This window comes from Bufo bufo, chromosome 7, assembly GCF_905171765.1.
Source record: "Bufo bufo chromosome 7, aBufBuf1.1, whole genome shotgun sequence".
NCBI lineage: Eukaryota > Metazoa > Chordata > Amphibia > Anura > Bufonidae > Bufo > Bufo bufo.
The window spans coordinates 83,366,805-83,391,784 of NC_053395.1; the positions used below are offsets into that span (position 1 = coordinate 83,366,805).

Sequence of the window (24,980 nt, forward strand, 5' to 3'; positions counted from 1 at the left end):
TCCCATCTCCACCTGCCATCTGTGGGTCCTCCCAGGACCAGTCTGTGAGGTCCCTCAACATTTGCGAGTAAGGACCACCTGCGTCCACACCTGGCAACTCCGGCTGCTGTTGAGGGTCTGGGCCAGCTGCCCAGCATCCCGGTGGAGAGACCTCGGTCCCGTCTCCCCCTGCCTGTTGTGGTTCCTCACAGGACCAGTTTATGAGGACTTCTACCTCTGTAGCTGGTACTGAAGCAGGGGATACTTCAGTCGGGTCTTCCCAGCTGTAGGGTTGTAGGTCTGGGACTGCCACCCAGCTCTCTGGCAGTGTATATTGGGACCGAATTGAGCTGAAGAAGTATTGGTAGTCCTGCTCCAGCTCCCACTCCTTTGTCACTAGAGATGCCAGGTCTTGTCTCACCTCTCTCGCTGTAGCCCAATCATGCATAGCCTCCCTGTAGTCATAGATATCCCAGAACCGGGACGCTCCAGCATCTCCGAACTCCGGTTCTGCGAAGGCCTCAAACAACAGGCCAGGGCCATCAGAATTCTCACCCTCGGGTCTGTCGTGCTCAGCCATCCAGGGGGAGTGCCGAATCACATACCACCAGAGTGCCTGGTAGGCGTCATCTAGCCAAAGCTCCTTCCATACCAGGCTCTCCAGTTCTGTCACCCACTCATTCAGGGGCTTCTCTCCCAGAAGGGGCATTCGCAGGGCCACTCGCATCCGCAACTGCTGTTCCTCACTGGGGAGACACTCGCCCCGCCGCCGCTGGGCATTTTCCAGGGCATCATACCAGATGCCTTTCCGGACTGCATCCCTCCAGTCCGGGTCATCCTCATCCTCGTAGTGGAACGCTGTTTGAAGACTAGCCGATTCCATCCTGCTGTAGCCAGGGGCGCTGTACGGATACTAGCGTTACCCTCAATTTAGTAAATCCACGAACGGTGTCTCCGAGCTGCTTCTCCTCACACTAGGACGCCATCCCACTGCTTGCCACCAATGTAACGGATCACCGGGCACCCCGACCGGGTACCTCCGTTGAATGAATGCTCCTAGTGCTTTCCGAGGACTCCAAGCACTCCACTTGACACCGTACGCACTGCAGACCCCACGAACTGCCGAAGCTTGGTGGAGGTCTCGCCGTCTCCTACCCACCCTGGACCTATGACAAGGCTCCAGTGGGTGAACCTCTCCTAATTACAGAGGCAGGAACCAGGAGCAAGCTCTTACAAGAGCTAGGAGTTATAGCCAGGGGAGTATACACGTATAGCAATCCCCACACACGAGACGAGGCTCTATGTTGAAGGTGAAACAGGAACTGACTGTACTTCACGTACAGCCTCTTTTATTCACAAACCAAAAACATAGTACTGCCCACAGGGGTTTGAAATACAACCAATCAGTAATTAACAACACATACAATGTAACTACAGCAACCAATCGTTCACGCCCCCAGAGGACCAGAATGAAGACTGGGACATAGGACAACATATCCCCACAATGCATCATGGTCTCCTCCCCTCTGTCTGGAGACAACCGAGGCGTAATCCAATTATCTCTCAGAACAAAGGGAGATCGCCAATACACATGTAGATACAACAGGACAGACATCACCATTTAAACACACAATGGGACAATGGCACAATAGAAACACACCCAGCATTTTCCTCCCAAGCTGACAAGTTACAATTATTATAGATTGTTACAACTTTGTGAGTTTACATTGGCCATACATATAACTTACATTAATTCAAACAGTATAACGTGGGGACAAACCTATCCAAAATTCACTTGAATCGGTTCAGGGGTTTAAAAGTTAGTATATGGCCCATAATCCTGGGGCAAAAAGCCAGCAGCCAGTCCTCTCCAAAACCCAGTGGCGAGGTCGGTTTCGCCACAGTGTCCTTAGACAGCTCTCTGGTTTTGGCCATGGTGTAGAGCAGTGTTTCCCAACCGGTGTGCCTCCAGCTGTTGCAAAACTACAACTCCCAGCATGCTCGGACAGCCTTTGGCTGTACGGACATGCTGGGAGTTGTAGTTTTGCAACAGCTGGAGGCACACTGGTTGGGAAACACTGGTGTAGAGGTTGTAGTGTGATTGTGTGGACAGGTGTCTTTTTATACAGATTACGAGTTCAAACAGGTGCAATTATTACAGGTAATGAATGCAGAGTAGGTCTGCGAGAGCCAAAATTCTTGCTGGTTGGTAGGTGATCAAATACTTATTTCATGCAATAAACAGCAAATAAAAAAAAAATACAAAAATCATACAATGCGATTTTCTTACAGTTGAAGTGTACCCATGATATACACACACACGTCTGTCAACTATAGCAGTATTTTGCTCCTTGATCCTCGATTTATATACACTGCTCAAAAAAATAAAGGGAACACAAAAATAACATCCTAGATCTGAATTAATTAAAATATTCTTCTGAAATACTTTGTTCTTTACATAGTTGAATGTGCAGACAACAAAAATCACACAAAAATAAAAAAAATGGAAAATCTAATTTTTCAGCCCATGGAGGTCTGGATTTGGAGTCACACACAAAATTAAAGTGGAAAAACACACTACAGGCTGATCCAACTTTGATGTAATGTCCTTAAAACAAGTCAAAATGAGGCTCAGTAGTGTGTGTGTGTGGCCTCCATGTGCCTGTATGACCTCCCTACAACGCCTGTGCATGCTCCTGATGAGGTGGCGGACGGTCTCCTGAGGGATCTCCTCCCAGACCTGGACTAAAGCATCTGCCAACTCCTGGACAGTCTGTGGTGCAACGTGACGTTGGTGGATAGAGCGAGACATGATGTCCCAGATGTGCTCAATTGGATTCAGGTCTGGGGAACGGGCGGGCCAGTCCATAGCATCAATGCCTTCGTCTTGCAGGAACTGCTGACACACTCCAGCCACATGAAGTCTAGCATTGTCTTGCATTAGGAGGAACCCAGGGCCAACTGCACCAGCATATGGTCTCACAAGGGGTCTGAGGATCTCATCTCGGTACCTAATGGCAGTCAAGCTACCTCTGGCGAGCACATGGAGGGCTGTGCGGCCCTCCAAAGAAATGCCACCCCACACCATTACTGACCCAATGCCAAACCGGTCATGCTGGAGGATGTTGCAGGCAGCAGAACGTTCTCCACGGCGTCTCCAGACTCTGTCATGTCTGTCACATGTGCTCAGTGTGAACCTGCTTTCATCTGTGAAGAGCACAGGGTGCCAGTGGCGAATTTGCCAATCTTGGTGTTCTCTGGCAAATGCCAAACGTCCTGCACGGTGTTGGGCTGTAAGCACAACCCCCACCTGTGGACGTCGGGCCCTCATATCACCCTCATGGAGTCTGTTTCTGACCGTTTGAGCAGACACCTGCACATTTGTGGCCTGCTGGAGGTTATTTTGCAGGGCTCTGGCAGTGCTCCTCCTGTTCTTCCTTGCACAAAGGCGGAGGTAGCGGTCCTGCTGCTGGGTTGTTGCCCTCTTACGGCCTCCTCCACGTCTCCTGAGGTACTGGCCTGTCTCCTGGTAGCGCCTCCATGCTCTGGACACTACGCTGACAGACACAGCAAACCTTCTTGCCACAGCTCGCATTGATGTGCCTTCCTGGATAAGCTGCACTACCTGAGCCACTTGTGTGGGTTGTAGACTCCGTCTCATGCTACCACTAGAGTGAAAGCACCGCCAGCATTCAAAAGTGACCAAAACATCAGCCAGGAAGCATAGGAACTGAGAAGTGGTCTGTGGTCACCACCTGCAGAGCCACTCCTTTATTGGGGGTGTCTTGCTAATTGCCTATAATTTCCACCTGTTGTCTATCCCATCTGCACAACAGCATGTGAAATTGATTGTCACTCAGTGTTGCTTCCTAAGTGGACAGTTTGATTTCACAGAAGTGTGATTGACTTGGAGTTACATTGTGGTGTTTAAGTGTTCCATTTATTTTTTTGAGCAGTGTACATACACATACATATACACACACAGTACAGACCAAAAGTTTGGACACCTTCTCATTCAGAGTTTTCTTTATTTTCATGACTATGAAAATTGTAGATTCACACTGAAAGCATCAAAGCCATGAATTAACAAATGTGGAATTATATACATAACAAACAAGTGTGAAACAACTGAAAATATGTCATATTTTAGGTTCTTCAAAGTAGCCACCTTTTGCTTTGATTACTGCTTTGCACACTCTTGATGAGCTTCAAGAGGTAGACCCCTGATGGTTTTCACTTCACAGGTGTGCCCTGTCAGGTTTAATAAGTGGGATTTCTTGCCTTTTAAATGGGGTTGGGACCATCAGTTGCGTTGAGGAGAAGTTAGGTGGATACACAGCTGATAGTCCTACTGAATAGGCTGTTAGAATTTGTATTATGGCAAGAAAAAAGCAGCTAAGTAAAGAAAAACGAGTGGCCATCATTACTTTAAGAAATGAAGGTCAGTCAGTCGATAGTCATGAAAATAAAGAAAACTCTTTGAATGAGAAGGGGTGTCCAAACTTTTGAAAATATATATATATATATATATATATATATATATATATATATATACTATACATATTTATATATACACACCTCACTACAAACCACACACTCACAATTGATAGGGTGTGCATTGGTCATATCATAAGCGATTGATCTATGTGAGATGTGTCGATAAGGCAAGGGGGTGAACTAGTGTATATTGAAATGATATTGTCATGTTCATCCTGTATATTATTTAGGATAGTACATTGGTGCGTTAAGTGGTGAAAGTCTTTAATGGTGGGAGTGTGTGAGATGAATAATGGGATTCTCCAGGTGCTTGTGGTAGTGGGATGAGTTGCTGGGTGCGGATTATGTTTTAAAGAACATTTTTTTTTAGGAAATAAAAATAAAAGCCTTTTGGGGGGGGGGGGGAAGAGTTTAAAAGTTGGTATATCAAGTTAATATTAGGAATAGGAGTAGATATACTGTTCTTTCCTGTGTTTGCAATATCTCTCGGATTGGTGTGGTCTGTATGTTTGACTTCTATATGTAGAGATGCATAATGATCCACTACTAATATCCTTTCTCTGATCATTTTATTTTTTCTTCTTCCCACTAGTTACTGGAGGGATGCATCCGTGAAAAATGTGAAGAATCGTCAGGGAGGAATATAATGAGAGCATGAATGGTATATGAGACGAGAGGGTGCTGGGTGGGGAGCGGGTGCCTATCCGGGAGAAGAGATGGTGGGACCGGTAAGCACCCGGACCTAGATTTCCCATCCCAGATTGGCCGCCGCCCCAAAGTTAGTAAGTTACAAAAAAAAGAGTTCTATTTCCTCGTTCAATCCAGCTGGAATGAGGGTATCGAATTCAAATTTTTTTTATTCCGTTTTGGACATGTTGATAATTGGTTACCCCCTCTCCAATGTCTCCTGATCTTCTCAATGGCCACAAATGACTGTTATGGTGGGTCTTTGTAATGTTTAGAAACAATGTAATTCAAACCCTTTTCGGATATGAGCCATGTGTTCTGAAACTCTTTTCTTAAAGATGCGTTTAGGGTGCCCGACATACTGCTTATGGCATGGACATTACAGAACGCAGATAGACGTCTGTTCCTTCCCTCAAAAAAAAAAATTTCCCTTGCTTTAAAACCATAGTCCGCACCCATCAACTCATCCCACTACCACAAGCACCTGGAGGAGTATCCATAATTCATCTCACACTCCCACTATTAAAAACGTTACTTTCACCACAACGCACCAAAACCGCACCTGTAATGCACCAATGTACTATCCTTAACAGAGGATGAACATGACAATCTCATTAAATACACACTAGTTCACCCCTTGCCATAGACACATCTCACATAGATCAATCGCTTAACAATACGACCAATAGACCTATCAATTGTAAACACATATATAGGAATATGGAATGCACTAATCTATGCTTTTAAAAGACCATATCCTGCAAACGCATCAGTCTCCACTTGGTTTCTGCTGCTACTTTCTCCCCCCCCCCCTTTTTGGTAACGCCTCCTTCTGGGGTGAAGTGTCTTTCCCTTTAAAAGCCAGGACATACCACTATGCTGCAGGCCACCAAGAAGCATTGCGCTTCGAAACAGCATCTCGTATCCCCTGCAGCAGCACATATCTTTGATATTTCCCAGCCATTACAGGCATCCTGCAAAAGACTGATCCAGCTCCAGTCTTACTGGGAACAGAAAGAAAAGCCCGGCATCTCCACGCTCATCTGAAGACAGCACACCGCCAACAAACTACCGCCCACATCAGGAGGCTGGTGAGTACAGCGGTTCTAACAAATGCCCGCCGCAACAGATCACCCCAATCCAAGCGACACTAGCAAGACGGGTATGTAACATTCTATAACATACTGGCTACCTTATGCTATGCTGTGTACAAAAACTAGCTATTACCGATCCGCACACTATCACTTACAACAGCGACCAGCCGATACTCATTGAGATAGGAAGATTCTACAGATTCGGCTATCAGCAAACACTATTACCGCTGCCAACGGGCTAGAGCGAGTAGTACCACAAAGCCCAACATTCCTATCTACCAGCAGGAAGACATTTCTATAAAACAGATTACCTACAAAATAACTACTGGAAACTCTACTTTGTAGAACTTTTTATTGGACTCTATCCATTTGACTTCATTTATTTTTATATTATTTTTTCATAATTTTTTTTATCCTGAATACTTCTAATTTTTTTTCAACTTTATTCAAATTTTTAAACCTTTTTATATTTATGCAATTGTTATGCACTCCTTGCAAATATTAATCTCCCTTATAGTAAGATATTTGTATCCAGTTGTATTATACCACGAAGTGCCTCTAACCTCAGAACACCCTTCATGTCTATTGACTGCATGCATCCAGCCATAGATATTGAGTTCCCCCTACATCCATACTTGGCAGCACCTATTTTGACTATTACCTGTAATTCTGACAGAATAACTAAGGAATACGCGACAACCTTCTTTTGTTGCTTTAATGATCATTTAAATCAGTTTCTATGGAGGAGGCAAGTTCTAGACTTGACAGCGGTAATTCAATGGATGACTTCTCCAAAGCATTTGACACTGTACCACATGAAAAGGTTAGTATATAAAATGAGAAGACTTGGACTGGGAGAAAATGTCTATGTGGGTAAGTAACTGGCTCAGTGATAGAAACAGAGTGTGGTTATAACGGTACACACTCAGATTGGGTCACTGTCACTAGTGGAGTACCTCAGGGGTCAGTAATGGGCTCTATTCTCTTCAATATATTTATTATTGATCTTGTAGAAGGCTTGCACAGTAAAATATCAATTTTTGCAAGGGACACTAAACTGTGTAAAGTAATTGACCGGAAGAGGACACTATACAGCTACGGATGCATGTGGATAGATGGGAGGCTTGGGCAGAGAAGTGGCTGATGAGGTTAAACAATGACAAGTGTAACGTTATGCACTTAGAAGCAATAATGACAAGTCACCAGTACATACTAAATGGTAAACACTGGGTAACACTGACATGGAAAAGGGAATGTTGAGTGAACCAGCAAACTAAGCTGTAAAAACCAGTGTCAAGGCCAATAAGATAATGGGTTGCATCAAAAGGGGCATAGATGCCCGTGATGAGAACTTAGTCCTACCAGTTTACAAATCACTAGTCAGACAACACAAGGAGTACTGTGTACAGTTTAGGGCTTCTTTGAACAAGGCAGACAGAGCTGGAAGGGTTCAGAGGAGTGCAACTAGAAACTAAAGTAATAACTGGAATTGGTGGACTACAGTACCCTGAAAGATCAAAATTAGGGTATATTCACTTTAGAAAAAAAAAGAATACTGAGGGGAGATCTAATAACATGTATAAATATATCAGGGGTCAGTACAGAGCTCTCTCCCATCATCTATTTATTCCCCCAGGACTGTGACAAGGGGACATCCTCTGCGTCTGAGGAAGTTGAGTTGAGCGGACACTGGATGTTCGGGACCCAAACTTAACCCCGAACCCCATTGAAATCATGGGGACCCGAACTTTGAGCACTAAAATGGCTGTAAAAATGTAATGGAAAGGGCTAGAGGGCTGCAAATTGGCATCAAAATGTGGTTAAGAGCATGGCAAGTGCTCTGCAAACAAATGTGGATAGGGAAATTACTTTAAATCACAAAATACGTAAAAATAAAAATAAAAATCTTGATCTAGGACGAGGTCCATATGGAGTAGGAGGTTGAGGAGGCGGTGGATGTGGCGGTGTAGGTGGTAGCCTACACTGCTTTTTGGTTTTAAATAATTTTTATTTTTTTTAAATTGGGGTACACCCCAAAACATTGGGATTATAACCTGTGATAACTCCCTGCAGTCGTACTAAACACACGTTCAGACAATACACTGGCTGCAGGGCTGGCCAGCACCTCCAAGGTTGTAAAGGGCAAGCTCAGGCCATGTGCCCAATTTGGTGACCCAGAAGTTGAAGGGGGCAGACCAGTCATTCAGTAGTGTAGGCGTGTGCACACATACTGCCTCCACCATGTTGCTGAAATGATACATCCGGCTAAGTCGTTTCCTATCAGCTGGTGGTGCTGGTTGTTGTGGTGTGTGACAAAGCTTTTCCACATTTCCGCATGCTAACCCTGCCTTCGAGCTGCTGGTGGTGTGCCCAGCTGCGTTGACGACCCTCTTCCTCGTCCTCTGCCTTTGCTTGTGCTTCCACTGTCAGGTGGGAATGCCCCCAGCAGCGCGTCTTCCAGCGTGCGCTTGTACTCGACATCTTACGATCACTCTCCAGTGACGGAATTAAGGACGGTACGTTGTCCTTGTATCAGGGATCAGAGTAACGTGGTCACCCAGTAATCAGCACAAGTTAGGATGTGGGCAACTCAGCGGTCGTTGCGGGAGACATTGCAGCATGTAATCGCTCATGTGTGCAGGCTGCCAGAGGCAACGAAAAGCTGTCCTATGTGGGAGGTGAACAGGTTCTTCAAAAAAAATTGCATATTGTGATAAAGTTCATTATTTTCTGTACTGTACTGATAAACATTAGACTTTCATATATTTTAGATTCAATACACACAACTGAAGTAGTTCAAGCCTTTTCATGTTTTATATTGATGATTTGCATACAGCTCATGAAAACCCCAAATTCCTATCTAAAAAAATTAGCATATCATGAAAAGGTTCTCTAAACGAGCTATTAACCTAATCTGAAATCAACTAATTAACTCTAAACACCTGCAAAAGATTCCTGAGGCTTCTAAAAACTCCCAGCCTGGTTCATTACTCACAAAACCCGCAATCATGGGTAAGACTGCGACCTGACTGTCCAGAAGGAAATCATTGACACCCTCAAGCAAGAGGGTAAGAAAGAAATTTCTGAACGAATAGGTTGTTCCCAGAGTGCTGTATCAAGGCACCTCAGTGGGAAGGAAAAAGTGTGGCAGAAACGCTGCACAACGAGAAGAGGTGCCCGGACCCTGAGGACGATTGTGGAGAAGGACCGATTCCAGACCTTGGGGGACCTGCGGAAGCAGTGGACCTGAGTCTGGAGTAGAAACATCCAGAGCCACCATGTACAGGCGTGTGCAGGAAATAGGCTACAGGTGCCGCATTCCCCAGGTCAAGCCACTTTTGAACCAGAAACAGCGGCAGAAGCGCCTGACCTGGGCTACAGAGAAGCAGCACTGGACTGTTGCTCAGTGGTCCAAAGTACTTTTTTCGGATGAAAGCAAATTTTGCATTGTCATTCGGAAATCAAGGTGCCAGAGTCTGGAGGAAGACTGGGGAGAGGGAAATGCCAAAATGCCTGAAGTCCAGTGTCAAGTACCCACAGTCAGTGATGGTCTGGGGTGCCATGTCAGCTGCTGGTGTTGGTCCACTGTGTTTTATCAAGGGCAGGGTCAATGCAGCTAGCTATCAGGAGTTTTTGGAGCACTTCATGCTTCCATCTGCTGAAAAGCTTTATGGAGATGAAGATTTCATTTTTCAGCACGACCTGGCACCTGCTCCCAGTGCCAAAACCACTGGTAAATGGTTTACTGACCATGGTATTACTGTGCTCAATTGGCCTGCCAACTCTCCTGACCTGAACACCCCATAGAGAATCTGTGGATATTGGGAAGAGAAAGTTGAGACGCAAGGACCCAACACTCTGATGAGCTTAAGGCTGCTATCGAAGCATCCTGGGCCTCCATAACACCTCAGCAGTGCCACAGGCCGATTGCCTCCATGCCACGCCGCATTGAAGCAGTCATTTCTGCAAAAGTATTGAGTGCATAACTGAACTTAATTATTTGAAGGTTGACTTTTTTTGTATTAAAAACACTTTTATTGGTCGGATGAAATATGCTAATTTTTTGAGATAGGAATTTTGGGTTTTCATGAGCTGTATGCCAAAATCATCAATATTAAAACAAGAAAAGGCTTGAACTACTTCAGTTGTGTGTAATGAATCTAAAATATATGAAAGTCTAATGTGTATCAGTACATTAGAGAAAATAATGAACTTTATCACAATATGCTAATTTTTTAGAAGAACCTGTATAGGTCTGTGTCCTCTGTATCCCCACCAGCCACGCACCAGTGATGGCCATGAGCTGGTCTGGGTGCCCACCCTGCCTGTGAACATGGTTTCCTCCTCCTCCTCCTCCTCAATCTCCTCCTCCACCTAGTCATCCTCCAGAACTGTGCCCTGGCTAGACAATTGTGTACCCGACATTTGTGGATGCAGGAACCCACCCTCGGAGCCACTTGTGAATGACTGGCCGGAAACCCTACAAAATGATCCCTCTTCCTCCTCCTGTGCCACATCCTCTTCCATCATCGCCAGCAGCGTTTTTCAAGGAGGCATAGAAGTGGGATAGTAATGCTGAGAACGGTGTTATCGGCACTGGCCATTTTGGTGGAGTACTCGAAACATCGCAACAAGGAACACAGGTCTCGCATGGAGGCCCAGTCATTGGTGTTGAAGTGGTGCTGTTCCACCGAGCGACTCACCTGTGCGTGCTGCAGCTGAAACTCCACTATCGCCTGCTGCTGCTCGCACAGTCTGGACAGCATGTGCGAAGTGCAGTTCCACCTTGTGGGCATGTCGCCAATGAGGCGGTGAGCGGGGAAGGCCTTATGTTACGCTGCAGCGCTGACAGGTGAGCAGCAGCAGGGTGAGCACGCCCGAAAGTGCACACAGACGGCCCGCACTTTATGCAGCAGCTCTGACATATCGGCGTAATTTTTAAGGAATCTCTGCACCACCAAATTTAGTACATGCGCCAGGCAAGGGATGTGCGTCAAACCGGCTAGTTCCAGAGCTGCTACGAGATTTCGCCCATTATCGCACACCACCATGCTGGGCTTGAGGCTCACTGGAACCAACCACTCATCGGTCTGTTGTTCAAGGCCCATCCACAACTCCTGCACGGTGTGGGGTTTGTCCCCCAAACAGATACATTTTAAAACTGCCTGCTGTCGTTTACCCCTGGCTGTGCTGAAGTTGGTGGTGAAGGTGTTACGCTGTCCGGATGAGAAGCTGGTAGAGGATGAGGAAGCAGAGTAGGAGGAGGAAGCAACAGGAGGCAAACTGAAGCTCCCCTGCAATCCTCGGTGGTGGAACGACCTGCGCCAAACTGCCTATCCGCCCTCAGGCCCAGCCGCCACTGCATTTATCCCGTGTGCTGTTATGGAGATATAACGTCCCTGACCGTGCTTACTGGTCCACGTATCTGTAGTGAGATGCACCCTTGCCACAGATGCCGTTGCGCAGTGCACAACGGATTTTTGTCCCCTACCTTTGTTGTGCAGGGAAGGGATGGCTCGCCTGGAAAGTAGTGGCAGCTGGGCACGACGTACTGTGGGACAGCCCACCGCCATAAGGCCTTTAAAAACTATCAGTCTCCACCAGAATGAATGACAGCATTTCAAAGGCCAGGTCATTTTGAAATGCTGGCATTCAGGGCTAGTGATCGCGGGTGTGTAGGGGGGGTACTTCTCTCCAGCGTTTGGGAGATTGATAGCTGAACGCTTCCGTGGGACATTGTGGAGATGCTTGGTGACCCAGATGGTGGTGTTGCTGGCAGATCCTCTGTTTTCGGGGCGGCAGGTGGCCCTGATTGCACAGCGTGCAAACCACTCGTGTCTTGTCGTCAGCACATTGTCTGAAGAACTGCCACGCCAGGGAACTTCTTGGAGCTGGCTTTGGTGTGCTCGGTCCCTTGCTGCGGTGGGCAGGCGTACTGTCTAGAGGACCGCCGCTCCGCTTTTGCACCTGCTCCCTCTTCTGCTGTGCTGGTGGCTGTGCGACCACCCGCCTCTTCCTCCGAACTACATAGGTCACTCGCATGACCTTGATTTCATGTGGGGTCGAGGACCTCATCGTCCTCCACATAGTCTTCACCCCTGCCCTCCTTGTCCTGTCTGCACACTTCTGAAAGCCCCAGCAGTTGGCACCTGTGTTTCATCATCCGAGATGTGCTGCGATGGTCCTCCCCATGTACTCACCTTGAAAGATAGTGGTTGGGCATCGATGCACTCAATCTCTTCCACTTTTGGGGCCAGGGCTAGGTGGATGGCCCTGGGAAACCCTGCTAACAGAGTCATCAAAAAGCAGAAGAGACTGCTGCTGCATGACTTGGGGCTCAGACCTGCTTGGCTGATTTGCAAAGGGGGTGTGTGAAAGACTGATGGACATCGGCTGCAGGTGCCAACTGTGGTCTTTCAGCATGAGACTGGGTGAGAGACAATTTGAAGGAACTGGAGCCAGTCAGCAACCCAATCTACTATCGCCTGTACTTGTTCAGGCCTCACCATTCGTAGAACCGCATTAGGCCCGACTAAATACTGCTGCAGGTTCTGTCGCCTACTCTCACCTGAAGAAGGGGTTTCAATTGTGCGTGTAGCTGGCACAGATCGACCACGTCCTCTCCCTGCAACTGGAGCTCCACCAGCAGCACCATGACCTGGGCCACGTCCCTTATTTGACGCTCTCCTCATATTTCTCAAATTTAGGATCTTGCCCTAAATGGGTGTTTAATAGTAGAATAGAACGACAGTATGTACCGGGTGTATCTCACACGCCCTGAACTAGACTAGGCTTCAATTAAATTTTTTTGTCAAAAATGGCTGTATTTCAAATACCTGAATAAAACCCCTGTATTTAAAGGGAATTTCAAACGTCTTGATGATGTAAGGGCGCAACAATTGTGTATTTTGCCCCAAAAAGGGTGTTTTATTAATAGAATATAAGCCCTGTCTATACAGGGCTTATCTCACCACGGCCTGACCCACACTAAGCCGCAATTAAAGATTTGTGCACCAAATGGCGCAATTTCAAGTACCTGAATAGAACCACACTATGTAAAGGCTGTATCTCACAATGACATGCAGCAAAGGCTGCAAAATAAACATTTTTTTTTCCCCAAACGGGTGTTCGTTTAATAACTGAATATGACAGCAGTATACAGTTGCAAGAAACAAGTATGTGAACCCTTTGGAATGATATGGAATTCCTGCACAAATTGGTCATAAAATTTGATCTGATCTTCATCTAAGACAATCAGTCTGCTTAAACTAATAACACACAAATAATTAAATGTTACCATGTTTTTATTGAACACACCATGTAAACATTCACAGTGCAGGTGGAAAAAGTATGTGAAACCCTAGACTAATGACATCTCCAAGAGCCAATTGGAGTGAGGTGTCAGCCAACTGGAGTCCAATCAATGAGATGAGATTGGAGGGGTTGGTTACAGCTGCCCTGCCCTATAAAAAAAAACAACAAAAAAAAAAAAAAAAAACAACACGCCAGTTCTGGGTTTGCTTTTCACAAGAAGCATTGCCTGATGTGAATGATGCCTCGCACAAAGAGCTCTCACAAGACCTACGATTAAGAATATGTCGACTTGCATAAAGCTGGAAAGGGTTATAAAAGTATCTCCAAAAGCCTTGCTGTTAATCAGTCCACGGTAAGACAAATTATCTATAAAAGGAGAAAGTTCAGCACTGCTGCTACTCTCCTTAGGAGTGGCCGACCTGTAAAGATGACCTGCAAGAGCACAGCGCCAGACTGCTCAATGAGGTGAAGAATCATCCTAGAGTGTCAGCTAAGGACTTACAAAAGTCTCTGGCCATATGCCAACATCCCTGTTAGTGAATCTACGATACGTAAAACACTAAACAAGAATGGATTTCATGGGAGGATACCACAGAGGAAGCACTTCTGTCCAAAAAAAAACATTGCTGCACATTTACAGTTTGCCACAAGAGCACCTGGATGTTCCACAGCAGTACTGCGCAAAATATTCTGTGGACAGATGAAACCAAAGTTGAGTTGCTTGGAAGAAACAACACTGTGTGGAGAAAAAGAGGCACAACACACCATCATCCAAAACCTCATCCCAACTGTGAAGTATGGTGGTGGGGGCATCATGGTTTGGGGCTGCTTTGCTGCGTCAGGGCCTGGACGGATTGCTATCATCGAAGGAAAAAATGAATTCCCAAGTTTATCAAGACATTTTTCAGGAGAACTTAAGGCCATCTGTCCACCAGCTGAAGCTCCAACAGAAGATGGGTGTTGCAACAGGACAACGACCCAAAGCATAGAAGTAAATCAACAACAGAATGGTTTTTACCAGAAGAAAATACGCCTTCTGGAGTGGCCCTGTCAGAGTCCTGACCTCAACCCGATTAAGATGCTGTGGCATGACCTCAAGGAAAGCGATTCACACCAGACAATACCAAGAATATTGCTGAACTGAAACAGTTCTGTAAAGAGGAATGGTCAAGAATTACTCCTGACCGTTGTGCACATCTGATCTGCAACTACAGGAAACGTTTGGTTGACAGTTATTGCTGCCAAAGGAGGTTCAACCAGTTATTAATCCAAGAGTTCACATTTTTTCCACCTGCACTGTAAATGTTTACATGGTGTGTTTGATTAAAAACATGGTAACATTTAATTCTTTGTGTGTTATTAGTTTAAGCAGACTGTGATTGTTCTATTGTTGTGACTTAGATGATCAGATCACATTCTATGACCAATTTGTGCAGAAATCCATATCATTCCCAAATGGTTCACATACTTTTTCTTGCAACTGTATAACCCTGCAATTTCAAACGTGCTGATGCTGCAAGGGCGCAACAATTGTGTATTTTGCCCCAAAAAGGGTGTTTTATTAATGAAAGAATCAAACCCCTGTATTTAAAGAGTATCTCACACGCCCCTGAACCAGACTAGGCCTTTAAATTTAGTTTACCCAAAATGGCTGTATTTCAATACCTAAATAGAACCCCTGTATGTACAGGGTGTATCTCACACGCCCTGATCCACACTAGGACGCCAAAGAATACTTCCCAAAATGGCTTTATTTCAATAACTGAATAGAAAGACAGTATGTAAAGGCGGTATCTCACAATGACATCTGCAGCAAAGGCTGCCAACAAATCTTTTTTTTGCCTAAACGGGTGTTTGTTTAATAACTGAATTTGACAGCAGTATATAACCCTGGAAATTTCACACGTGCTGATGCTGCAAGGCGAGGAAAAATAGTGGAATCTGGAAAAAAAAAAGTGTGTTTTTAAAAATCCAGGAAAATTACGGCTGTATTTCTAGCTTAAAAATTGCACACTGACTAAGCCTGCAAATGCACCAGATGTTATAAATTGCCCAAAAAATGTGTGATTTCTTTACAGATATGTGCCGTTTTTAAAGCTTGGATTTTAATGTCCCAAAAGCTCAGACGCAGTGCTGGTGCACTGAGCTTGCATAAAATGGCCGCCGCCCACCTAACTGACTTATAAAATTATTTTTTTTCGGTCACTGGGCTTAGGGCAGGATTAAAAGATTGTGCCCTGCACCCACAGAACACAATGTATGTAGATTGCGGAGTTAGATTCACGTTTTAGAGCAAGGTTCTCTTTTATTCTCTCCTGAAATCACCAGCAGCATCCTCTCTCTACACAGCAGAGTGACGTGCAGCGCTACGTGAACTCCAGCTTATATAGAGCCTGGGGTCACATGCTGCACTGGCCAATCACAGCCATGCCATCAGTAGGCATGGCCTGTGATGGCTTCTAAGGGCAGAGTCAAACGCTTGTTGATTTGCTGCTCCGCAGCCTTTCAAAAAGCGCTAAGAAATCACCGAACTTTTACTAAAATGTTCGGGTTTGGGGTCTGGGGTCCAACAAATCCTAAAGTTCAGTACGAACCCGAACTTTACAGTTCGGGTTCGCTCAACCCTAGAAAAGTTTTGTACACAAACATAGAAGAGGATTATTTACAGTAAAAGCAGTGAGACTATGGAGCTCTCTGCCTGAGGAAATGGTGATTGTGAGTTTACTAGAAGAGTTCAAGAGGGGCCTGGATGTATTTGAGTGTAATATTACAGGCTATAGCTACTAGAAATGGGTCGTTGATCCAGGGAGTTATTCTGATTGCCTGATCGGGGGGGGGAGGGGAATTCCTTCCCGGCTCCAAAGTGGGGAAAATTGGCTTCTACCTCACAGGTTTTTTTGCCTTCCTCTGGATCAACTTGCAGGATAACAGGCTGAACTGGATGGACAGATGTCTTTTTTTGGCCTTATAAACTATGTTACCATTTATATAATTTAGCTATAATCAGTTATATGTGCATTTAGGACTGTTCCAATATTCACTTACCAAAATACTGAGCTCCTGACTCTGCATTAAATGCATCAGTCTGTCCACAGCCCCAGTCTTTACAACCACATCAATCCTATCATTGGCACCATCGGTGAGATAAGACATTGCCCAACATGTATCTGATAAGATGTCCTTGTCTTCATGGTGCAAGAGCTGTGTTAGAGTTGGTAGGATTTGAAGAACAGCTTGCATAGGTGGGTATGGGTTTTTGTTTCTACATAGGTTAGACAGGGTCCATGTAATGTTCCGAAGAAAGCCAATCTAAAAGTTTTAAACAAAAAAAAACTGTAGGCAACAAACATGATTAAAGCAAACATGTCACAATGAAAACGCAATGTAAGATACAGGCAGCATATTTTAGAGCAGAAGGAGTTGAGCAGACTGTTATATAGTTTTACAGAAAAGATTCATTTCAAATCTTGCTCATTCTGGTCAAGAAGTCAGGGGGCAGTTCCATCAGTGACTGAACTCTGTATAGACCGTCCTACAGGGAAGGCTTTCAATCACTGATAGGACCTCTGACTTCATGTCCAGAATGAGAAAAACGTCAAATGAATAAAATAGAAGTTATACGGAATCATTTTCCCTTAAACCTATATATCAATCTACTTAGCTCATACAGCTCTATAACACATTGCCTGCAGCTCAGACGGCATGTTCGACTTGATCGGTTTCCTTTAAATTTAAAAGTTCAGCTAAAAACAGAACTGAGGTTTGTGAACTAGGAATATAAGAACTAAGGGGAACGATTGATGAAATACTAGTCAATCTGCTGGCTCACTTCATATCTTATGTTGAAATCACACAGGCATTTTTGCATTTCTTGGATAGGCTTTAGCTGAAAAACACTAGCTCATGATGTTGGCTGAAAGAAATATGTAATGTAGGACAAGGGTCTTTGCCTAGTGGCAGCAGTCTGTATGCTACAGAAAATGTGTGGTATAGGGGGCAGGCACTTACCATACCATAGGCCTGACTACAAAAAAAAAAAAAATGCATCTGGGTTTATTTTTTTTAACATTACTTGTTAGTAACAACGTTATGCTCCGCAAGTCTCTGGAGGTTAGAGAGGATACAAAAACTTTTAAGGAAAGAAAACATATCCCCATACAACATGCATGTAAATACATTTTACAACGAAAAAAAAAACACAAAAAAGTACCGGGAGTCTGGGGTGAAACCAAGGCCAAAAGTGGTGAAATCACATTGCAATTGATCAGTGCATCTCTGTAGAGTGGACCATCACCTACAGAGAAAAACCCTAAATAAATTTTTGTACAGTATGACCATTGCAGGATAAAGAATTTTCACAATAAAAATAAAGCATTACTTCTTTGCTTAAAGGGAATTGCCCAACTTGTGGGCAATTTTGATCAATATCTTTATCCCGGGAACCCCTGGGTGCTCCCTAACAAATTAGTGCAAATAGTTAGAATGTTATAAATTTATCTAGCAAAGGTTTTTATTTTATTAACTTTCTGCATATTACATTGAGAATCTAAGGTGTACTTAAACTTGTATGGGAGTACGAATTCCCCTGTGGTCACACTGAGCACTGTATAAGCAGGAGCTCCATAGTACATTGCTCTACTGCCTGTACCAGTGCTGCTCTGCTAAAGCCATGTATGCCAGAGGAGTGATGTGTTATGGAGCTCCTGCCCTTGATATGCTAATAACCTGCTTACCAGCTCAGTGGCATAACTAGAAATGACTGGGCTCCACAGCAAATTTTGAACAGGGACCCCATCAGCAATTTCTTCACAACCACCTCCTTCTGCCATGCAACCCTCACTCTTGCAGCTAGTCAAAATTGCGCTCTCAGACCAGGCCTGGCAGCCTCTCCATCAGTTTCCTACACATATATACTGTATTTAATGTTGCTATAAATAATGTAAATTTTAATACTGTTGAGTGGGCCCTGACAATCCTTCAGTCGTCCTCCTCCTGGATGGGCCCCTTCTGAGCTCGGGCCCCAAAGCAGCCGCTTCCCCTATAGCTACACCCCTGCCAGCGGTACAGAATACTAAGAGCGGAGTGAGCTACATAGCATAAAATCACTCTTCTGCCTCGCTCTACTAAAGCTCGACACAGCCATGTATGCCAGGCCTTAGCGGAGCAGCGCTGGTAAAGCAGTCAGTGCGGCCACAGGGGAGTCCATACTCTTATACCCAGCAGCATACAAGAGTATGGATCCGAAAGGGCAATAGGCACCTGAAAGTGAAAAAAAAATTAAAGTACATTAGAAAAATGTATTTCATCACATTTACAGTAGGTTTAATAATGTGCATTTATAAGTTTAGGTACATTTTAAACCAAGTATGCACTATTCTGTCCGCATCTAATAAATCCAGTAGTCTGTTCTGGCAGAGGAGCAGACTACCAGAGCGACCCCATCACTATAAAAGGGATCAAGCAGGTTTCCAGCTTAAATGCCGGCTTTCTGCTGGAAAAACTGAATTAGGCTTACCGGTAATTCCTTTTCCATGAATCCACCATGACTTCAAGATAGGAGATTGACCCCTGACCTCTGTAGTGACCTGAAAACAAAGATTAAATTGCCCACGCCCCCCCACCCACTTCAGTGTCTAACAGATACTGTAGTACCCATGCACCTTATTTATATGTACACACATTTTTTGTAATTCTTCATACTAACTTAATATTAAGCACCACGTACAGGCAGTGACTTTTCTTGGGTGGGAATTCTGTGCAGTCATGGAAAAAGAATAACTGGTAAGCTTAATTCAGTTTTTCCCATTTTTCCACAATGATGCAAGATAGGAGACCTACCAGATCACCTAATTGGGGGGGGGGGGGGGGGGCGGCTATGGCTTGTAGGACCTTCCTACTGAAGGATAGTTCTGAAGATCCTGACAGGTCGAGCCAATAATGCTTAATGAAAGTATGGACGTTGGACCAGGTCGCAGCTTTACATATCTGTTCCAACGAAGCTCCCGCTTTTTCTACATAAGAGACTGCCCTGGCGGAATGGGTCTTAACTTTAACCGGGCATGGAATATTTTGTAGTCAGTAGCAATCATAGATAGTTTGTTTTATCCACCTAGCGATGGAGGCTCTAGAGTCAGCCTTCCCCTTATTCTTCACTCCAAACTGGACTAACAGGTTGTCAATTCTTTAGATACCTCAATGTACCTTAGCACAACCTGTCTGACATCTAAGGAATGAAATTCCTCCTCACTTTTTTGGGTTATTACAGAATGAAGGCAGCACCATCTCCTGGTTTCTATGGAAGTCAGAGACTACCTTTGGAAGGAATCCTGGATCTGGTTTAAATATTACCCCGTCATCCAGAATGGTTAAAGGGAACCTGTCATGTGGATATTTGATTATAATCTAACTAATTCTATACAATCATTAACTACTAAAAAGTGCCTTAGATGTATTCACTTACTGGTGTGACAGATGGTTACCTCATAATATACACACAGGTGCCACATGCTAATGCGCTGATTTGAGTCCAGCGTGACGTCAGTGAGTCCAGCGTTTTTAAAAATTCTGAGCTATAGCCACTCCCCTGCCCACCTGCTGCTGATTCATATGGAAAATAACTCAGCAGCAGGTAGGCAGGAAGAGTCAGGAGCTCATGAATATTCAGGACCCATCATTATGAGCTGGAGCTTTTCAATACAAGATGTTGGCAGATTGACAGGGTCAATTAAAGAAAGTGACCCAGCATTTTGCTAAGAGAATCAATCACTTATTTAGGTTGCCCTTAGTTAGAACACCATAAAACTGGTGCCAGGTTCCCTTTAAGTGTGGATGTATGGTAGAGAGGGCCCTGGATTTCCCCTACTCCTAGCCAATATAATTGTGATAGGGAAGGCTGTCTTGCCTAAGCCTAGCCCTTGTTGAAGGAAGTCCGTAATTCTCTGTATATTTGGAGCCGACTGGTTTATATTCTCTTGTCCCCACCAGGAGCAGAACTTTTTCCAGATTTCTAAGATAAAATCGCAGATGTGACTTTCTTCCTACAGGCCTTAAGTGTGGAGATGACCTTCTCTGACAAGCCTTGGCTTTTTAAAATTTCTTATTCAGGATCCAGGCTGTCTGAACGTGGATGTATTAATGGACCCCGAGTCAGGCTGTCCCTCCTGACAGGAAGTATCCAGGGATCAGATAGTCATATTTTTGAGAATCGAAAACCAGCTTCGCTTTGGCCAGAATGGTGTTATTAGAATGAGATTTGGTCTGTTCTGGGAAACCTTTGGAATCATTTGAAACGGAGGGAACACTTACTGTAGGCCAAAGTCCAATTCCAAGTCTGGGAAAAGGCATCTATGGCCCAAGGGTTGTCTCTTGGATTCAGGGAGCAGAATGTTCTCACTTTTGCGTTTCCCCTTGAGGCAAACAGATATATGACATCTGGCAAGTATGAAAATGCTTGGTCTTATATTGTTTGCCTGTTTGAGGATGGAAAAAAAAGTGTGGGCCTTTTTGCATAGCATTGCAGTTACTACAGTTCAAACATGGGTAGCAGCCCTTTTTCCGAGGGGCTAAAAAGGTCACTGTGCGTGTCTGTACACCACCCCATCTTCAAAATAATTTATCGGCCAGATCATAAGAGAAAATTGGACATCCAAATGTAGAAGTGATCAAAGAGCCCCCTATTATGGCCTGCAAGAGGCCAAAAGAACTTAAGATTTTCTTGCAAGATCGGATATAAGCCCAAAAGAAGGATTGACAGACCTTTTTAGCCCCTCGAAAAAAGGGCTGCTACCCATGTTTGAACTGTAGTAACTGCAATGCTATGCAAAAAGGGCCACACTTTTTCCATCCTCGAACAGGCAAACAATATAAGATCAAGCATTTTCTTAATTGCCAGACGTCATATGTGATACACATTAGTGTCAGTGTGGTCTCCTTTACGTAGGGGAAACCACAATGGAGTGTAGGGAACGCATCACAAAACATAAATCCACTACACGGAACAAGAATGTGGAACAGTCAGTTCCCAGACATTTTTTACAGGCTAAACATATTAGCCAATGACTCCTCCCAGACAGAAGAGGCGGTGATGGGGAAAAAAAATAAAAAAAATAAAGTCTGAAACGCTGCTAGCTGAAATAGATTTATGAATTGGACACATTGACACCTAAGGGCATGAATATGGATTTCTCCTTAACCCCATTTCTGATTTTTGCAGTATATTGGCTTAAAAAGTCTCTGCACTAATATTGTGTTTTTATCCTTTAGGAACATACATCTTTGTTGGACTTTTTGAACTTATCACTTTGTTTTCTTTATATCCTCACTCCAATACGTGGGAGGGTAAAATACCTTGGTATTAATATGGTATGAAATGTTTAACCATAGAGACCCATAATTTTCATTAACCCCCTAAGTACCTGTTGATTATATAGGGCACTAGCATTGGATTGCATATATTGTTATATCTACATTATTTTGCATTTAAATTGTCTTTAACAGCATGATACGCAAACAGTCATTAATCAAGTTAGTCAATTTGCGCATGTCCCTGTCACTAGTAAGTCAACCAGAAGTATCACTCCTGAAGGATTCATGTGGAACGCGTATGCGTTCCAAGCTGCGCAAGCTACACCTACCAAACGGACCGGAAGTGACTTCACTTGCCAGACAGACTGAAAGGAAATGACGTACTGGCACCGCTACATACTGCATGGAGCACAGTAAGTTTCCCCATAGACACACTAAGGTCGACCAAGTGCAGAGCCACTTAACAGTTTTGTTTCCCCCCCCCCCGAGTCCTCGTTTTGTCAAGCGGTGACAAGCGCACCGGAAATAATCTCCCGGAAGTGATACCGTGGAACGCAGCTGCGTTCATTACCACATGCCTGAACTGCACACACACTTAGCGTCCCACATGGGTCCATACCATGAGCACTATGGAGGTTACAGGTACCTTCCCCCGTTTAAGTTTTAGGAGGCATGGCTATATTGTATTATGTTATTTGTTTATTTGTATACACACCCCTTAACCCCAATGAAGGCAATTGGGTCTCAGGGGCCACCCCCACTGTCTGTGCAAACCTTAGGAAGTTTTGAGATTGTAGTCTGATCGGTACATGGTAATATGCATCTTTCAGGTCGATTGTGCATATTAACGAGTTCTGTCTTATTAGCAGGATTGTTGACGCCAACAACTCCATCTTCAATATCCTGTATAGGATGTTCTTGTTTAGACCTTTTAGATTTATTATCATTCTGAATGTCAGTCTGGTTTGGCCACAAAAAAAAATAAAAAAATATAAAGTTACAGTAGAATCCCTCCTTTTCTTGATGTGGGAACTTGCGTGATTGCCCCTAGTTTTAACATTTCTAGGACGACCCTTCAGAGTCTTTTCCTTAGCCCATTTGACGATGGGAAGTGACCACATATTTGTTTTGGGGGGGGGGGGGGGGGAGAGGAGAACTCTTGTATCCCTTCTCCACCATGTGTAGAACCAAGGGATTTGATGGGATTCCCTTCCACTGAGAGAAGAACCCCCTCAGTCTTCCCCCTGGTGTCATTGTCACCGGTTTTATTTTGCAGATTAAGGAGGAACCCCCTACCTCGACCGCCCTTTGGGTAGTTCCACCTTCCCGCCGGTAGAGTTTCTTTTCCCCCATAGGAACGAAAGGTAAACAAATTGCTCCAGTAATTGTTTTTCTTGAAACCCATGACGGCACCCATGTGAGCGAGACCTCCCATCCCGGACAGGAACCCTGATGAGATAAAAAGGTTCACATCCCCACCACACCTCAGAGATTATAATAACCGAACTCTGGAGGCGTGCCAACCACCAAGAAGGAATACATTCAGTAACTCCAAGACATAGTGGAATTGAAAAAAAACAATCAAAATTTTTTTTTTTTTGGGGAGGGAATTTGGGGGTGCAATCATGGGTTTCAAGAAAAACTATTACCGGTAAGAGCAATTATTGTTTCCCCATCACCCAAGAGAGCATAAAATATTAAAAGCAAAAAGATTGGGGTGGGGTGGGGTGGGGGGGGGGGGAGACTATGGCCTGAAGCACTTTCCTGCCAAAGGCCGCATCCGTGTTGAGATGCAATCTATAATGCTTAAAAAAAGTGTGGGGAGAACTCAAAGTAGCTGCTCTACATATCTGGCTCAAGAAAGCATTGCCTTTTCTGCCCATGAGGTAGCTACTGCCCTGGTAGAATGAGCTCCGAATCTTGGAGGAGGAAGATTGAGGGAAGACTGAGCCATTGATATAGCCTATTTAACCTATCTAGCTATCACTAGAGAATACTTTGTGGCCCCTATACCTTCCCTGGAATTGAATAAGAAGGTTTTCATCTATTCTCCAAGGAGAGGTGGAACCTAGGTAAAAAAGCAAACACCTTCTTACGTATAAACAATATTTTTTCCTCTAACGCATTGGCCGGGTTAGGGCAAAAAGATGGAACATCCTGATTCATATGGAAATCAGACACCACCTTGGGTTGGAAGGAAGGGATCGGCCTGATAACCTTATCCTCCAGGATTGTAGTATATGGAGAAAAAAAAAGGCAGAAAATACTTGAATTTCAGATACCTTTCTGGCCAAAGTTATGGCAACAAGGAAGGTCAACTTGTAAGCGAATCTTAATAGAAATGTCACTTAACGGTTCAAATGGTTTCTGAGAGAGCTGTAAGAACCGTATTCAGATCCCAAGGAGGGGACAAGGATCTGAAGGATGATAAAAATCTCCTGATCCAGGGATGCTCTGCTAGATTGAAAAAAATAAAAAATAAATTAACTCATGGCGGCTACCTGGACCTTCAAGGTTGAAGCTTTAAGGCCCCAAAGCCACGAGGCAGGCCATCCAGGCCCCAAAGCCACGAGGCAGGCGATCCAGGCCCCAAAGCCACGAGGCAGGCCATCCAGGCCCCAAAGCCACGAGGCAGACAACCCAAATATTTGCTGTGCAACTTTAGAGTCATTATAAGGAGTACCTTTTTTCACAGCCATGGGATCTGCATGATCTAGGCTCCTTCCTTATCTGAGCCGCATGCCGGAGAATGCACATGTTCCCTCCATGGATCCGTACTGCATGCGGTGGAATGCAATACCCCTCTAGGCTGCTTTCTCTTATCCATGGATCTGGGCTTCAAACGTCACATGGCCTTACTCCACTGAGGGGCCCACGCACCTGCCGCAAGAACCGTACAGAGAGCCCAGGCCCATACCTGAAAGGAAAACTGCAGGTCTCCCTCTTCTGGGACAGGAAACCACTGAGGTTAGAGAGGCAGCACCTTTTTATTCTGTAGGTTTCCCGTCCCTGGGGGCAGATCCTCTCTCTCTCTGTGGTGCCGTTGTGGGGGAAGGGAAAAAAATCATCCTATTGTTCCTTACTTCTGGAAGTGCTATTGTTAGT

General features: G+C 44.7%; 1 protein-coding gene across 1 annotated transcript in view; it reads right to left on the bottom strand.

Moving 5' to 3' along the window:
• The window catches only part of LOC121008766 (importin subunit alpha-5-like), an 88,858-nt gene that overhangs the window by 35,617 nt on the left and 28,261 nt on the right, over positions 1-24,980 (bottom strand). Inside the window, exons 6-7 of the mRNA XM_040441460.1 lie at positions 17,784-17,865; positions 16,617-16,881 (exon numbers count right to left, since the gene is read on the bottom strand). Coding sequence (XP_040297394.1) covers positions 16,617-16,881; positions 17,784-17,865 — 347 coding nt within the window. The remainder of the gene's footprint in view (positions 1-16,616; positions 16,882-17,783; positions 17,866-24,980) is intronic.